The 16,953-nt window shown below is 36.9% G+C and overlaps 1 protein-coding gene across 1 annotated transcript; it reads left to right on the top strand.

The window, feature by feature from the left end:
* The first annotated feature begins 11,786 nt into the window (after positions 1-11,786).
* LOC116257005 (UDP-glycosyltransferase 83A1-like) lies at positions 11,787-16,669 on the top strand. The gene is made up of 2 exons (XM_031633585.2): positions 11,787-12,361; positions 15,519-16,669. The coding sequence occupies exons 1-2, from the start codon at positions 11,875-11,877 to the stop codon at positions 16,409-16,411; spliced, it is 1,380 nt and encodes a 459-aa protein (XP_031489445.1). The 5' UTR covers positions 11,787-11,874; the 3' UTR covers positions 16,412-16,669.
* Positions 16,670-16,953: the final 284 nt, after the last annotated feature.

Here is a 16,953-nt window from a genome sequence, read left to right as displayed (position 1 = left end):
AAGGATTATCAGAATATGTTATGGGTCAACTTAGCTAGACGTATGCAACTGGCGAAGGAAATATCATAATCATATATGGCTAATGATTTATTATTTTCTTCTTTTATCAATAATTAATTAGGAGTCCACACACTATTTAAGTGTGAAATATCTAAGGGTAACAGATTGGAAAGCATTTTTTTTATCTACACATTGCTCTCTTCTTCATCATGTATTCAACTTCATTTACTTTCCTATGTTCTTTCTCTTCTTGAGCACAGTTTAGCAATGATTGCCTCTCTTCTTTTTCTTTATCACTACTTCCCTCCTACTTTTTTGTGGTTTAACCATGTGCTCTACTTCACCCACATGCTTCCAAGCATGGCACATACTTGTATTGGAGAGTGATCTCTCCTACATTATGGACCATTGCTTAGTATGTGGTGTTCTTGTACTCCGTATAATTGCTCTAGAGTATGTCTAAATAGACCAGTTTTGTTTTTATTCATGTCTGAGCATAAAAACAACCTATAAGATTAGGTTAGATGGACCTCATCATGTGGTCGAATGACTCAACTCATGGTGCAAATTTTGTACATCATTTGGGCACTCCCCAATCCTTCCAAAAAGTTAATGTGCTTATCTCTTTTATTTAAAAAAATAGTACCTATTATTTGACATAGAAATTGCGTCATTATAGATCTAGATGAAATTACCAATAATTTTTCAATATTTGAGTGACAATTCAAAATGGATGTGTAATGAATGCAAAGATAGAATCAATAGAAAAAAATAAAGTCTAAGAAGTGTCAAATCTTATAGAAGAAAGAAAATTCATTGGTTACACAGATATTAAAGAAAAAGTTTAAATTGGATGGCTCCATCACTAAAAGTAAAGTAAGAACAGTGACTAAGAGGTTCTTCCAAAAATATGAAAGAATTGTTTGTTCAAAAACTTATTCATCTGTTGTCTGTCAGGTTGGTTTCAATTAGAGTCATTTTATCCATAATAGGTTATGATGATTTCCATTTATGCAAATGAAAGTGAAAACTACCTCCTTAGATGGTAACTCAATGGAACTATCAACATGAGAACCAAAATGATATGTCAATAAAAATCATCAACAAAAAGTATATAAGTTAAAACATATCTTTATATAGTATATCCTAGTCGTCAGTGGTATTGGCCCTTGTAAAGCAGTCACTAAAGATCAACTATGTAGAAAACATGTTTGACCATTGTGTATGTGTTTGAAAAGGCTTAAGTTTCTTTCGAAATAGTCGGAAGCTGTTTTGCAGCTTATCACTTAATTTATATAGATGGTAACTTATTAATTTGAAATGATATTTAGTCGATATCTATCAAAAAAAGAAATATTTGTAATATAAGAATTTTGAAATAAAAAATGTGGGTGAAGCCTCGTATATTTTCAGCATAAAAATCACCTGTGATAGAAAAGCAACGTTGTTATTTCTTTACCAAGAAAGATATAACAAATATATATTAAAGATTAGAATGTGTCAGTGTAAATTGATTGGGATTTCTGTTGCGCAAGAAGTGAGCTTGAGTAGACTGTCCTAAAAAAAAGAGAACCCAAAATTAATATTTTGTATGCTCAACTGATACGTAACTTATCATATTCTATACTAGATATATGACCAAGCAATAATTTTTCCATAGATTTTATTAGTTGCCACCAAAATCATCCAAACTAGCCTTATTGACGAGCTACAAAAAAATATTTTTCATATACTTGGAGGGATCAAAAGGGTTGCAGTCAGGCAATCAAATTGATAATTTAGAACTAGTCGAACATATAGATGGTGTTTTGATGGATGCAAGATGCATGATACTAAAACATCATGATATATATTTTTTATTTGGAGGTGTAGCCATAGCATGGTCTTGCAAAAAAAAAGGTGTATGATGTGACACACATAGGAAGCAAAATATATTAGTTTTCATGCTGCATCCACATTTGATGTTTGGACAGATCCTCTATTGAATGTGAATCATGGCAATCATACTCTGACAATCAAGCAACCAAAGAAATGGAGCAAATCGTTTGAAAGTTAGATATATAATGATTGAATATCATTATATTCATGAAAAATGGATGTTAGTATATATTATTTGACCTAATTCTAGTATGATTGCAAGACCTCTTGATAAAAGGAATCATGGGAAATTTTTTATACAACATATTAAATATGAGTATTCGATATTTGTGACTATGAAAGCTAAATCCGAACTAAGGAGATCTCAAGAGGATGAATATGTTGTATGAAGCAAAACCTCGCAGCAAGTAAGGGGAAGCTGCAATAATAAGAGCAAACTAGGCAGAACAAATGGAAAGGCGGGAGATGTTGGAAGGTGGCCATACATCCAGGGGTAGAGGGAGGTATGGGCTCCATGGGGTGTATGCTCCAAGAAACTCAATCTTTGAAATGTTAATTTAGTATTGATACTTAAGTGAACTTGTGTCCAATTATATGGAGTAGCCCCATGAGATCTGGATCATTGCCTCATGATCAATTAAAAATTTGTCAATTATATATTTAGTGTCCCTTTTCTGACTCCACCCTTGCATAAATCGCCCTCCCTTTCTTACCATGAGGTTATTCATCGAGGGAAGCCAGTGAAGCCTATAAATGATTGAGATCACCAAATTCACAACGCAAGAACTAATTCCCGTTGAAGCAAAGCATGTATCGTTATGCAGCTATGTTCTCTCTCTCTCTCTCTCTCTCTCTCTCTATATATATATATATATATATATATATATATATATATATATATATATATATTCTTTCCTTCTACTCTCTTCTCCTCTCCTTCTTAAAAGTGCTAATGAAGAAGAGTCCATCGCCGCGGTGAAGCCGCCGTATTCCTCAAGTCTCCATTAGATTCCATCATTGTCAGCAGAGAGTCAAAGATTCAAGCGGGACTAACTACCCATCTGTCCAGGAACCATAGCAAAAACAAAATCACCATTCTTTCTTTTCACTAGCTCTGCAGTTTCAATTGTTCCTGCTCGATTCCGTTTTCCGATTTGAAAGGCAAACTCATTGTCTTTGTCAAAGCTCCGACCTGCCGATCTGGCCATATTCCGAAGCAATGCTCCTTATGTCTTTAGCAATCAGCTAAATTTGAGATACTGCTTTTGCGACAACTGCATGCCCGTTGGGAAGGTTTCCTGCAATCACTTTGTTGTCATTATTGCCACAGCGGTGCTTACTTTCATTTTTGTATCTCATTTTCACCAGATCAGAATGTGAATTTGTTGGATAGCTTCCAGAATCATATCAGAATTGTCCTTAAATTTTGAATCATATTAATATGGAGCATGAATTTGCAAACGCAATTATATACTGAAGCAAAAAACAATGATCGATATATATATATATATATATATAGGAAGGAATTGAAATCACTCGACCAATGTTCATAATTGGATGGTTTTCTTTTTAAATTTTGTGACAATAAAAACTATAGTAAATGGTGCATTCCACAATGGCATTTGATTGACTATACTTTTTGCTATGGAATGCATCCTTTGCATGCCATGTTTTCAACGTTGCAAACCATCCGGCCATGAACGTTGGCAAGCTGATTTCAATATATATATATATATATATATATATATATATATATATATATATATATATATATATATATATATATATATATATATTGTAGGTTCATGCTATTCCTTTCGAACTTAATTTCTAGAGAGATCAGTCGGAGGCCGAGAGGAGGGATTATCATCAATTGTTTTGGTAAAAAGGCATGTGGATGTTCTCTTAATTAAACCCAGAATACTGCACACTACTTGGTTGTCTAAGATCAAATTGGTATACAACATTGACTATTCTGACAAGGATCCTCCTCACAAAGGCAAATTATGAAAAGGAAAATTTGACAAATAAACACCTATGTCCTCATATCCTAAAACACTTAAATTCATAAATTTCTTTTACAGGAAATATTTTTTCTCCATATTTATTTCCTGGATCAGACTTACTAGACATTCAAAAGAACGTGGATCGTTTGTCTAGTCGGAGCTGCAACTGCAATCTTATCCTGGGCCTGACTTTTGAATTACTTATAAAGAAATATTATTATCAAGGCTTGGGGGAAAAACCTAAAAGGGCTGAAGCACCTTCCCCTTTCCCCCTACTCATAAGTTTTAGGACTGCTTCAGGATTCACTTCAAAAGTGGTGCACCCACTCAACTAGAATATCACACATTGTTTGTAAAAGAAGTAGCAGCCATAAAAATCAAACTAAAAACCAGACTTTTACTGATCTACCGTTCCAACCAGCTATGCTACATCCTTCGTAACAGGCCATCAGCTTAGAAAATGCCTACATATATAAGGCAAAGCTACAAGCATGATAACATTGATCATTGGTACTCCTCATTCTCACTCATGAATGGTGAACAATTAGATTGTCGAAGTAGGGATGTTCAACTAGTCTAGCCAACTTGGGCTCGACTTGAAGTGTCTCAGTTAAACTCGACTCGTTAGTTAAACGAGTCCAGTTCGAGCTTGATTGATCGAGTTTGTAAATGAGTCAAGTTTGACTTGGATGAACTCGACTCAATTAAACTCGATTAGACTTGTTTAACACTAGTACTTATTTTAGTAATTTCAAAAACTTAAAATAGCCTAAATTAAAATATGGAAAATTTAACTTTATTTTAAGGTAAGTTGGAGAGAACATTTTGCAAATTAGTGCAAGATATTGTGTGTTTCAAACTTAAACATGCTCTATAGAGAATCCAGATGTTTGGTGCATAGATGTGCTCTTTATTGGTTTTCCTATGGTTTTTTTATCATTTTTGTATAGAGCTGAGGTTTTACCTCTCTATAAGTACTCTCTATAAGTACCCATTTTGGGAGGGGGGCATCCTCCCATGTACATCCTTTTGTTGGAAGATAAAATAGTTCATCATACATTGGTCAGTTGAAAAACATAAAATATATATTAAGAGACGCCTGCTTAAACGAGTCGAGCTTGAGCTCAGGCTCAATTAAGGTACTAAAGCTCAAGCCCTACCTCATAAACCTCGAGTCAAGCTCAAGCGGAGATATATGTAACTCACTCAAGTTTGAGCTAGTAGAACTCGAGCCCGACTTACTCGTTGTACTTCCCTATGCTTAAGGGACCTCACTTTTCTATTTGTATCATACAATTCATAATTTCATGGAAAAGCAAACAAGTTTTCCTTGTTACGGAACCTTCTTTCCTCTTGTACTAAGAGCAATCTGACGTCCATCCCATTGAACTTGTCCATCCCATTGAACTTAATAAGGAAGAACCAAAGAACCACACCCCCCACCAAATTAACGGGAGAAACCCCAACCAAAAAAAAATTTGTCAAGGACGAAATTGCTGTTGACAAAACAATAAATAAACTTAAAAACAAAATGCCCTCGAAGGATTGACTTTAATCAGTGGCGAAACCAAGAGGTCCAGTTTTGGTGTAAGCACTCCATGTAATTTTTGAGTTATCACATTGTAATCCTAAGCAATTCAATCAAAATTTTAATGGACTCATGTTGACAGTGGCCTACAACCCAGCCCTTGCTTTAATCCTTTCACTTCCCCACATCCCCACTGCTTAGAAGTGGGCGCAGGGGCCCTGACCCCCTAAAAAAAGTTACATGTCAATTTTAAAACAATTTACTTTTCTTATATAAAAAGTTTGAAAAATGATATTTTGTCTGTCTAAATTTAAAAAGATTAATTTAATCCTGTTCATGAACAATTTCTAGTTTAGCCCCTCTACATTGAATTGACCCATTTTTTTAGGTTTACTTTTCATTCACTTCATGTGCTTTACACCGAATCTCAAGATCACTTATTTTAATGTAGTTTTTTCATTTTCTTCATAACTTTTGTTTAACGTGCGTAAATGCGTATTCGATCTTGTAGGGAGCCCACGGTTTGGAAGAAAACGGAAAATAAAGAATGAACAACAGAAAAAGGGCCGTCAGTTAGCGAAAGCAGGGACGAGCTAGACACCCAAAGGAATCCCCATATGGCTATGATATAGGAGCTGATTGTATTGGGAAGTAATGGAGGCTGTGCTTTGGCTGACGGTATTATCGAGGTAGCATACTGTATTGTGCACACCAAGTAGACCTGAAAATCAGGCCGGCCAGCTACAGGTCAGCCCGGGCACTTGCCTGGCCTACCTTGAAAGGGCGGGTACCAGGTACTGGGCCAACATCACCTAGTCCAACACGAGCCCGTCCTGTAAGTCTGTCTCAGGCTCTCAGTCGATGCCCGACGGCATGAGGGGAGACTCCCGCCGAAGGCGACGCAGCATCCGGCAAGGGCGGTCGCGTCCGGCAAGTGAGGCAGCTACGAGCCTACGAGGGGTGACGTCCAGCAGGGAGGCAACCATGAGGACTGAGGAGCATCTTGCAAAGGGAGAATCGGGGGAGGGCGTTCGGCGTCCGGCAAGGAGGGAGCCGCGAGGGGCGACGGTGACAGCGACAACACCGGCGAGTGGCGACGGCTGCAGCAGCCGCAGGCAGTCAAGGAATCACTGAATCAGGCGGAGGAAATTTCAGGGGAGGGCAGGAGGCAGCACCATCGAGTGGCGACGGTCGCGATGGCGAGTGGCGACGACGGCGACGGGTGGGCAGGCAGGAGGCTAAAGAGTCGGCAGCGGCGAAGGGCAAGATTCGCCTGTGTGGAAGCTTTCTCCGAAGAGAGAAAATGAAAAGAACAAGCGGTACCGGGGCCCGGGTCCGTGTCGGCGGCGGCCCAGCCCGGTGCCGATTAGTACCAACGATAATATGCACCAAAAAAGAAATGGGGGCATTTTAGTTGTCTCCAAGTGATGGGTAAATGGGTAATGCAGCCGGTCGAGTTTGATAGAAAAATGTTGTTATTAAGTCCTCTGTTCAAATCTTAGAAGGTACTATCTTAAACGTAAACGTATCCAAGAGTGTTTCCAATGCCATTATTAAGGGCTAAGTAAGCTGCTTTTATATATATATATATCAAGTGATGTGTAATGCAACAAGTCGAGTTTGATAGAAAATGTTGTTGCTAAGTTCTCTGTTCAAATCTTAGAAGGTACTATCTTAAACTTAAACTTATCGATGAGAATTTCGAATGCCATTATTAAGGGCTAAGTAGCTCCCTAACAAAAATGCCCCTTACACAATAAAAATGCCGACATGCACACGCATCTAGTGCATCGCATCATGGGGATGATGCGTACTGCACCTGACCGCGTGTGATGCGCATGCGCACGCATCATAGCATCATGCCCGGTGCAGCGCATCTGCACCCATCAGGGCACAAGCACTTTAGTTTTGTATTCTGTTTTTTTTTTAATGATTTAATGTCTTTGAAACATTTTAATGTTTTATTTCCTTGATATACTGTAAAATTAGTTTGCAGCATCGTGCCATATCTCGTATTTGTTATTTTTTACAATTTTTAATTACAAAAGTAACATAAATCTTTTAAATTAATTTTGAATAAAAAGTAATAAACGTTAACCCATATCATTGGTGCGTCGTATTGGCAAAGGACCAAGAAAATATTAAGTAAACATACAAAAATGTTAAAAAAAAGTTAAAGTGAAAAAAACGATTTAAGTAAACATAAAAAAAAGGGGGTTTAAAAAAAATTAAGGTTAAGTTCGCTGAACATAAACATAAACATGGTTGAGCCAAGTCCATAAACATGGTTGAGCTAAGTCCATATATGCATGCATTAGCTTAAAGAAAAGGGCTCCGTGAAGGAAACGTTAAGTCATAGTTGCTTAGCCTTTTGAAGCTAATTTTTAAATTATAATGCATTAACAACCAAGTTACATGTCAATTATATATCCAAAAAAAGCCTTTCAAATATCTTTCTTTTGGGTGAATGGAAGGATTATACGACTTGAGCATGAACAAAAGCCCACATCATCCTCCTCTATCTAAGAAGGGCCTTTGATCCTCAACATGTGTCGCTTAATATATTGATTTCATCCCGGGGTAAATCTAGAAGTTTTTCATGATGAGAGCCGAATTAAAGTTTTAAAATTTTGATTACGGTCGAAATATCATTTTTCAAAATTTTTATATAAAACAAGTGAAATTTGAAAAGAGCCAAATTAAAGTTTTTATATAAAATTTACATATAAATTTAAAAAAAAATTGAGGTGGGTTATAGGCCCAAGTGGGCCCTATCTTGGCTTCGCCCCTGATTTCACAGCATTAGTGTATGGGTGTGACTGATTTTTTTTTTTACGTTTTTTTTTTACTTTTTACTTTATTTTTTTAAATATTATATGTTTGATAATTTTTTTTAATCCTGATACTTGCGCATCATTAGGCATTGTTGCACTACACATCGCTTTACTGGCTTAACGCATTACTTCTCATCAGCGCAACACAGAGCATATATATATATATATGTTGCACTTCACATCGCTTTACTGGCTTAACGCATTACTTCTCATCAATGCACTTAACATTGGCCAACACAGAGCATATATATATATATATATATGTTGCAAACCCAACAAAGACCTCTTGTAGCTGAACAATACAGTAAGGCCACAGTGGTGGCAACATATTTCTTTTCGTTTGAAAAGAACATGGAGCCCACAGAAAGAACCTTTTTGTTGGTCTTATGGCTTAAGATCAAATACAAAGAACATTCGATCCGGTGGGCTCAGAAGCAACTTGGCGGGTTCCTTTTATCGGACTTAATTGAAACTGGTTATATGTATGCACACCTAACCACCCCTTATAGGAAAATTATGCACAATGATGGGATAACCAACATACCCCCATTTAAATAAAAGAAGAAATTTTTTAAAAGAATAATAAGGGTTGTGAAAAAGTTAAAAAGTCTTAAAATAAATATGTTTATACTTTATAAAAAAAATTCAAAAATATCTCAACCTCTCATTGGTGCACATTTTTTATGTGCAGGTGTGCATGTAACTAGATGTCAAACTTATTATGGAGGACAATAAAAGCCTCTTTATAGGGACGAAAAAAGAAACTTGAAAAAATTGGTTTTCCCCTTGTTTTCTTTTGTTACTGATGACTAAATAATCTTTAACAAATGAAAAAAGAAGATCGAGAGGTGTAATGAGCAGCAAGGAGATCTATGTCATGAAATTTATGGACGCTCACTATTCAATCTTTTACTTTTCTATATTGTAACGGGTTTAAAAGCATGCTTACTATTCAATATGTTACTTTTTTATATTGTAAAAGGTTTAAAAGCATGCTTTATAAACAGGGCAGAACTAACAATTTTTTTTTAAGAGAACTGTATTATAGTTTCAAAACTTTAACAGAGACTGAAATATATTTTTCAAAATTTACTTGTAAATTAAAAATAAAAATTGTTGGAGGGATGGACAATGCATAACTTTTTTAAAAATTTACATATAAATTTTTAAAAAAGATGTCCCCTGCCAACCTCCATCCTTGTCTATATTAAATTGTTCCCGTGAAAAGTATAAAAGAAGGGTCTAAGAGCTTATAGAAAAGTTAAGACACAATTGTATGTCATTAGTACTCACCATACCAAATAATGTGAAGAAAGATCAGGACTAATTGCAATTCAATACTATTAGTGCTAATCATACAAAAAAGATGCCACTGTGTCTCTGATAAACGAAAAGGAATGATAGAAAAATAACCACTTGCATTAGACAAGGAAAAGCAGTTAAATAAAGAAATAAGAAGTTTATAAGATCAACCAAAGGTCTGGCTAAAGTCCAATCCCGTAGCTTTTGTATCGAAACCGTACCGACATTATATAGCTGGACCATCTAGAGAGGGAGATAGAAAAAGATGGTGCCTACCACAAGATTTTATCATTGAAAGAGGATAGGCCAAATACGTCTTCTTCAAAGCCAGATCATTTTCACCACTTTCTTAGAAGCACCAAAACAATCTTACAAAAAGGCGCCCCGCTTTTAGCTGATATGTTGACATCTGAAATACTTTACTTTGTCACATAAAACGTATATTATTCGAAAAAAACACATATAATACTCAAAAAATTTACTTTGTCACATAAAACGTATATTATTCAAAAAAAACACATATAATACTCAAAAAATAAGTCAGCTGTATAAAACGGCAATTAGATGTATCTTTTAAAAAAAATACCAGAAAATAAAAAATATGAAAAAAACGCATATAATAGGCCATTTTTTACATTTTTTGTTATTTTTATTAAATTTTTATTTTTATAATTTTTAGGATTTATTGAATGTTTTAAATTTTTTAATAAATTGTCGAGATTTTCTTAAGATGTTTCCGAGATATACAACTTTGCCAAATTATATTCGAGATATTTCTAATATTGTACATGATATATATGACAATGGTTTTTAGAACGTTTGGTGCCATCAAAACTGTATTTAAAGAAAGCCCAAGTTTGAAAAAATCTAATAATTATGACAATGGTTTTTAGAACGTTTGGTGCCATCAAAACTGTATTTAAAGAAAGCCCAAGTTTGAAAAAATCTAATTTTGTAAAGAAAGTGAAATATCTGGTTCCCTTTAGGTTGTGTTTGTTTGGCCGTGGATCTAAAGTGGATCTTGGATCCATGGATTTTGGGTGGGATGCTCTCCCATTTATCCTTAAATCCTTGGTTTTTAACATGTAGCATAGATTTAAAATTCATATCGCTACATCTCAAAAACATACCTTTTTATAGAGTGTCGATGTAAGAAACCCCAGTTTTGAATGTGTCACCAAAACAAAAAACATAAAAAAAAAGCTTTTAAAACTCATTAAAAAACCTGGTTGATAATATCTAATTTTTACAAAACTGAGTTAAAGGAAAGGTGTCATCACAACACCCATTTGAATTGTTTAGTTTTTGGGTGGCCCTGGAGGGCTCTTATGGATCATGGCGAGCCAGTGGGCATTAGCCAAATGGTCACTGGTTCAAGTGGTAGGAGTGTTTGTTTTTGTGCAAATTGAAGTAGGTCAATGGTAGATTTCAACGGAAATTTTTTATGAGATGAATTGAATTAAAGTTTTTAAATTTTGACAGATTGAAATATCTTTTTTTTTTTAATTTTTATATAAGACAACTATAATTTTTTAAAATTTACATGTAACTTTCTTTAAAAAAAATTAGGTGGAGCTGGGGCCCATGCAACCCCCCTCGAACTTGCATTTGTCTACATCAACCCACAAATGTTCATAATTTAATTTATACCCCTTAACATTTTGCACCATTTTATGCAAGTCCTTGTGAATATAAAATTACTCTAATTACTGCTTCTTAACTGAAAACCTGGCTCCGCAAGTCAAGCAAGCATGTGCTTTGAAATAGGATATTAAGTCTTGGAAGTCTGTGTCTGTAAGCAAGCACTCAAGTCTCTCTACCTAGGTGAGTTTTGTTCGGGAAAACAAAAATAAAAGGGTGGCTTGTGGTAATTAAGTTATATTTATGGGATTAACTTGTGTGCATGGACTTGTCCATGCAACAAATATACACCAAAAAAACAAAAATAAAAGGGTGGCTTGATATATATGGAATTGACTTGTGATATACATCAAAAGAGGATGGCGGCATTTTAAAATTTTTTTTACAAAGAGTACATTTTCATTTTTTTACACTTTTTTTTTACCCTTAAAAAAAAAGAATTATTGTTCTAATGAAAGTATTTTACGCATTTTTATCCATGTGTACAAATTTTTCGTGCACCTTCCGTCTGCACGTAACCAGCTTCCATACGTAAGAGCCGCACTTATCCGGTCAAAAAATTTTAAAGTGATCACATTTTATATATATACATGAGGCATGAGGCTTTGTTCACGTGTTTGCTTTCTGATCAAGCATATTATAGATTCCGAGAACCTCAGTTTCAGAGTGAGGGACAACCGCCGCCATGGGCAGGCCACATGCTCTGGTCATCCCCTTCCCCGCACAGGGCCATGTGAGACCCCTCATGGAGCTTTCCCACCGCCTCGCCGACCGCGGCTTCACCGTCACCTTCGTCAACACCGAGCACGTCCACGAGCGGGTAACCGCGGCCCTGCCGGAAAACTTTTCCAGCGACTATGGAGGGAGAATCCGGTTCGCAACCATCCCGGACGGCATGGACCCTGGCGAGGACCGGTGCGACTTCCTCAAGTTCACCCAAGTCATTCACAGGGCCACCGTGCGGCCGCTGGAGGAGCTCATACTGAAGATCAACGCTGAGGAAGAGGAGGGGATCGCGTGCGTGATCGCCGACGGGATGGCCGGCTGGCTGCTCCCCGTGGCGAAGAAGCTGGGGATCAGGACCGCCGCGTTCTGGCCGGCTTCCGCCTGGTTTCTCGCCATCGTCCTCGAGATTCCGTCGCTGATCGAGAAGGGAGTCATAGATCAAAGAGGTACCAACTACACGATCTAGTACTTATCTTTAAATTCCTAAAACTGCCTTGTTGTGCCCCGTCATTTGTAAATTTGCAAAATCTTAATCTTTACAATCAAAATTTTATTTTGAACAAGTAAGAAACTATGTTCTAAGCTAGTCAGAAAGACAGCACAATGAAAGCGCAGACAGCACAAGCGTGTCTCAGTTCAATTTTTGTGGGTGCTATTCTTTTGAAATCGTAAACTGAACCAAGATAATCTTTAAAAGGTGTATCAATCTTTGCTTACGTCCTTAATGGAAACTTAAAAGACCTTGGGTTAGGGATACCGTGACTTGGGGTTTCTTTTTTTTCTCAGACTGTTAATTGCTTGAAACATATAAAAACTTATATTTATATATTAAATCTGTAGATGCATGGCAGATGAATTGGACACAACAATGAAATGACAGGTGATGTCATCCCAAATTATGTAGTTTAAAGTGAGGGGTGGTTGAGGCTTGCTAGAGCGTCAAAAGATATATATTAATAAAAGTCCTAAGACATTCAGAATCCACCTTGCTAGCCAATTCGCCTACCACTTTATATTATTATACTATTTCGATCATATATTGTATATGGGTAGACATAAAAAAATTTCCTATTAGGTTGTAATTATTATAAGTAGATACATCAACAAAAAAATCTTAGTTAATCATGAGAACAAGATGAATAATAGTTAATAAAGATTTCCAGCTAGCAAGGATTAGGAGCAGCTACGAGAAACCAGTATACACAGGGCCGGAGGAAAATACCTTCATCATATGAAAAGAGTTCAACAAGTTTCATCTAGAAAAGTTGTTCATATAGAACAATGTCAAAATGTGTAATTGATAACAATTTCCAAAAATACTGACAATAAACGGAACCTCAAGCGGTGTAGTATAGCTAGTACTTGATATGTAAATAAAGTCAGTATGATTTCCTTGGGTGCTACTCTGCTATACTGCAAATAACTACTTCAAGCCACCCAGATCTCGAAGTAATCCTTGAACCCTAGAAACAAGGGGTAGGAAGAAGTTTCCTAATTCTAATCTCAATTCAAACAAGGCATAACTTAAAAGCTTATTAAACGAAGTTAAAAAAAAAAACAGAAAAAGTTTCCGGTCATTTACCAATATTAGGTGTAGCCCTTTTGATTGTCACTCTACAATTTTGTGTGGTTTCAAATTTTCTTTGGAAAAAAAATGCATAAACTACATCCTAACTAATGTGATTTTTTGTTCAAATTTATAGTGATTAACAACAAATAATATTGTGAGCACTAAGACGGCATTAATACTGACAGGGGTCAACTATTAGTGCCTCAAATCTACTATTAATGTATATCAAGTATTGTGATGCACATAATACCTGAAATGCGCATCATGTTGGGTGTCACATCTAATGTTGTTACTTGTGCAAAATTAACATATAAATATCTTGTGATCACTTATTACAGAGTAACATGGCATTAGTAAGTGATTGAGATGCAGTCACATCTAGTATCAGTGATGTGCACAACCTGCAGAGTTGATCTTTATTGGTGACACAGCCAAAGCTCGCCATGAAAGTAACCATTTAGCGGCAGTAGTTTCAGTGGCAAGCATTGTGGTGCAGCACTATCTCTATCACTTGCATTGACGCATTAAGTCTTTTAATGGTCACAAGGATGTCATCAATCGTTGTGTTCATGTATGTAGTTAGCACGATATAAAGTTATAATTTAATCCCGAACTATTTACGGTTTTTGGGTGAGGAACCGTAGGTTTTTCTGCAGCTAGCTAGATATATTGGTGCACAAGGATATCTAGTCAGGTACGTCGAAGGATGTCAAGAGGGATCTGATCCCTAGCCAACTTGCATGAATATATTTGTACATAGGGGAGATTTTATGTTGTGGCATAGGTAATGTGGATGACTAAAAATTAAAAATTTGTCATTAAAAAACAGTACATGAGAATTAACTATGGTTTATGATGCAGAAATAACTCACAGTGTTTTTAATTACGATTAATGGTACTTTTAGTGACAGCCTTTTAATTTTGAGCCACTTAGCAACATTTGGCGTATAAAAGCCCAAAAATTTACCCTAGTTACTTGTACTATATCATATAGTATAAATGGTACATAAACATAATGTAATTTAGTATAATGCATAACTATTATCCAAAGATTTCATATCAGCTGCCAAAATTGGTTGATGCTTGTGGTTCGCTTGGAGTGGCCGATGTAGACTAGCTCATTCTTTTGAAGATGAGAGACATGCTGAGATCGAGTTAACGTTCGTTTACAGGCTCTACTTACTACCACTTGACACTCAAATTGTTGGGAAAACTTTGTTTCAAGTGAGCTGGGGTTTGACCTACTGAATTAAAAAAAAAAAGGTCGAAGTCTTCACCCAACCTTTCATCTCTTATACTACAGGGTCTGCTTCGATGTCTTGAGATGCTGCCTTCATTGTCCTTCAACTTGCGAGTTGGTAGCCCTTTGTTTGGGAACACATAACTTTGAATATTCAAAGTGGTTGCTGGTCGTTTGTCAATTCCATTGTACCAACTCTAACATATTGGAGACTTTATAACACCATTAGATTAAAAGGGGGTTGGTGAAGGAAACATTGAAGATAAATTAAACCCGCTACAAGCTCGTAAGGCATAATGGATGGGGATCACATGCGGCTGTCGTCAAAGAGAGGGCCAAGAGAGGGCCCATGCATTAAGTGGTCTTGACTTGACTCTCAATCATACTCACAAAAACCTGTTTTTTTTTTAAATACGAAAAATGAGTCAACCGAAAAAAGATGAAACATACTATTTTTTTAATGAAAAACGAAAATCTCATTTTTTTTTTAATTTTTATTTGTTATGTTTACGTTGTCTTACGATTTCTTTTTTTTTAGAATTTTTAAAAATTATCATTTTTTTAAGTTCACAATATTATACCCAAAAAAATCTCACCAACCAAAGTTGTGACTAAACAGTCAATAAAAAAAAAATAATACATACATATTTTTTTAAGTTGTTTGATAAATTATGCCCAAGCCTGCACACACGTGATCCTCACAACTTTTAAGCTGATACACATGTCATGAGTCTTCATCAATCAGAAAAGGACTTACATGGCCCAGAATTTTACCTTTTGGCGCTGTAATCAGGTTTTCCGAAAGATAATGAACCCATCACAATCAGCGACAAGATACCAGCCATCAATCCAGCACATCTATGCTGGCTTTGCCTGCACGATCCCCAGGTACAGGAAAACTCTTTCAAGCTCAAATGCATTACCAGCCACGTCCTCAGAGACGTCGATCACATCATCTGCAACTCCTTCTTAGAACTGGAAGCGCCGGTCTTCGAGCACGCCGGCAACGCCCTGCCGATCGGCCCGCTAGTTTCAGCAGCCGGCCGCATCGGCCACCAGCCCTTCTCCTTCTGGCAAGAAGACCCCAGCTGCCTGAGCTGGCTGGACGAGCAACCAAGCCGCTCGGTGGTTTACGTGGCCTTCGGCAGCTACACCCTCATGAACCGCCGCCAAATTCATGAGCTAGCACGTGGGCTGGAGCTCAGCGGGCTGCCATTTCTGTGGGTTTCCCGGCCAGACCTCATGGGCGGCTCCGCGCCGGCCTACCCAGATGGGTTCATGGACGTCGTCGCCGGCCGGGGCCGGCTAGTAGGATGGTCGCCGCAGCAGGAAGTGCTCTCGCATCCATCAATAGCTTGTTTCGTGAGTCACTGTGGCTGGAACTCGACCATGGAGGGGCTATGGAATGGGGTTCCCATGCTGTGTTGGCCTTACTTTGCCGACCAGTACCAGAACCAGACTTATGTTGTCGAGGTGTGGAGGGTTGGGCTGGAACTGCGGAGGGACCGAGAGGGGATTGTGGAAACAGAAGAAATAGTGGGCAAGTTGAAGGAACTGCTGAAAGATGAAGGAATAAATAAGAGGGTGGGGGACTTGAAGGACAAGGCAAGGAAGTGCGTAGAGGAAGGCGGTAATTCTTTCAAGAATTTTGATGATTTCATCTGTGCAATAAAGGAATATGAATGATTCTATCCCTGCGGCGTGGTACTCCATGAGCTTTGGCTCGAGCACTTTGAACTCTCCTCGACATTGTCCCTCTCAATTAATGGACATGGAGCAGCTGCAAGCGAGAAGATATTTCAGGTTAAAACATGATGATTTCCATATAAGCGTGCTATCATTACTTATTTTTGTTCTTATCCGAATGTGAATTCCAATATATAAATATCCAGAAATGGATAAGTTAAGGGTATACTCAATTTCAATCTAATCGATACTTGACTAGATTGTGGCCCATCTCACAAATCTAATCACCTCTACTATAGGTTGATGGTACACACAACATACATTGCACTAAAAAAAAAATAGAAGTTAGGGCATTTTTGAGATTTTTTTTAAAAAAATTATTTTTTTACTTTTAATTTTTTCACTACCTTTTTTGCCCTTGTAAAGAAGGGCTCCCCTTTTTACTGGTTAGAGATACTCTGGTTATTATACCACCCAACGCATAATTTTTTGTACACAGAACAATGTAAACAACTAGCTTTAGTAGAGTGAGACCGAGTAAT

Source organism: Nymphaea colorata, chromosome 7 (genome assembly GCF_008831285.2).
Source record: "Nymphaea colorata isolate Beijing-Zhang1983 chromosome 7, ASM883128v2, whole genome shotgun sequence".
Lineage (NCBI taxonomy): Eukaryota > Viridiplantae > Streptophyta > Magnoliopsida > Nymphaeales > Nymphaeaceae > Nymphaea > Nymphaea colorata.
The sequence above is the reverse complement of the archived record's forward strand: the minus strand, read 5'-3'. Positions and strand labels throughout refer to the sequence as shown.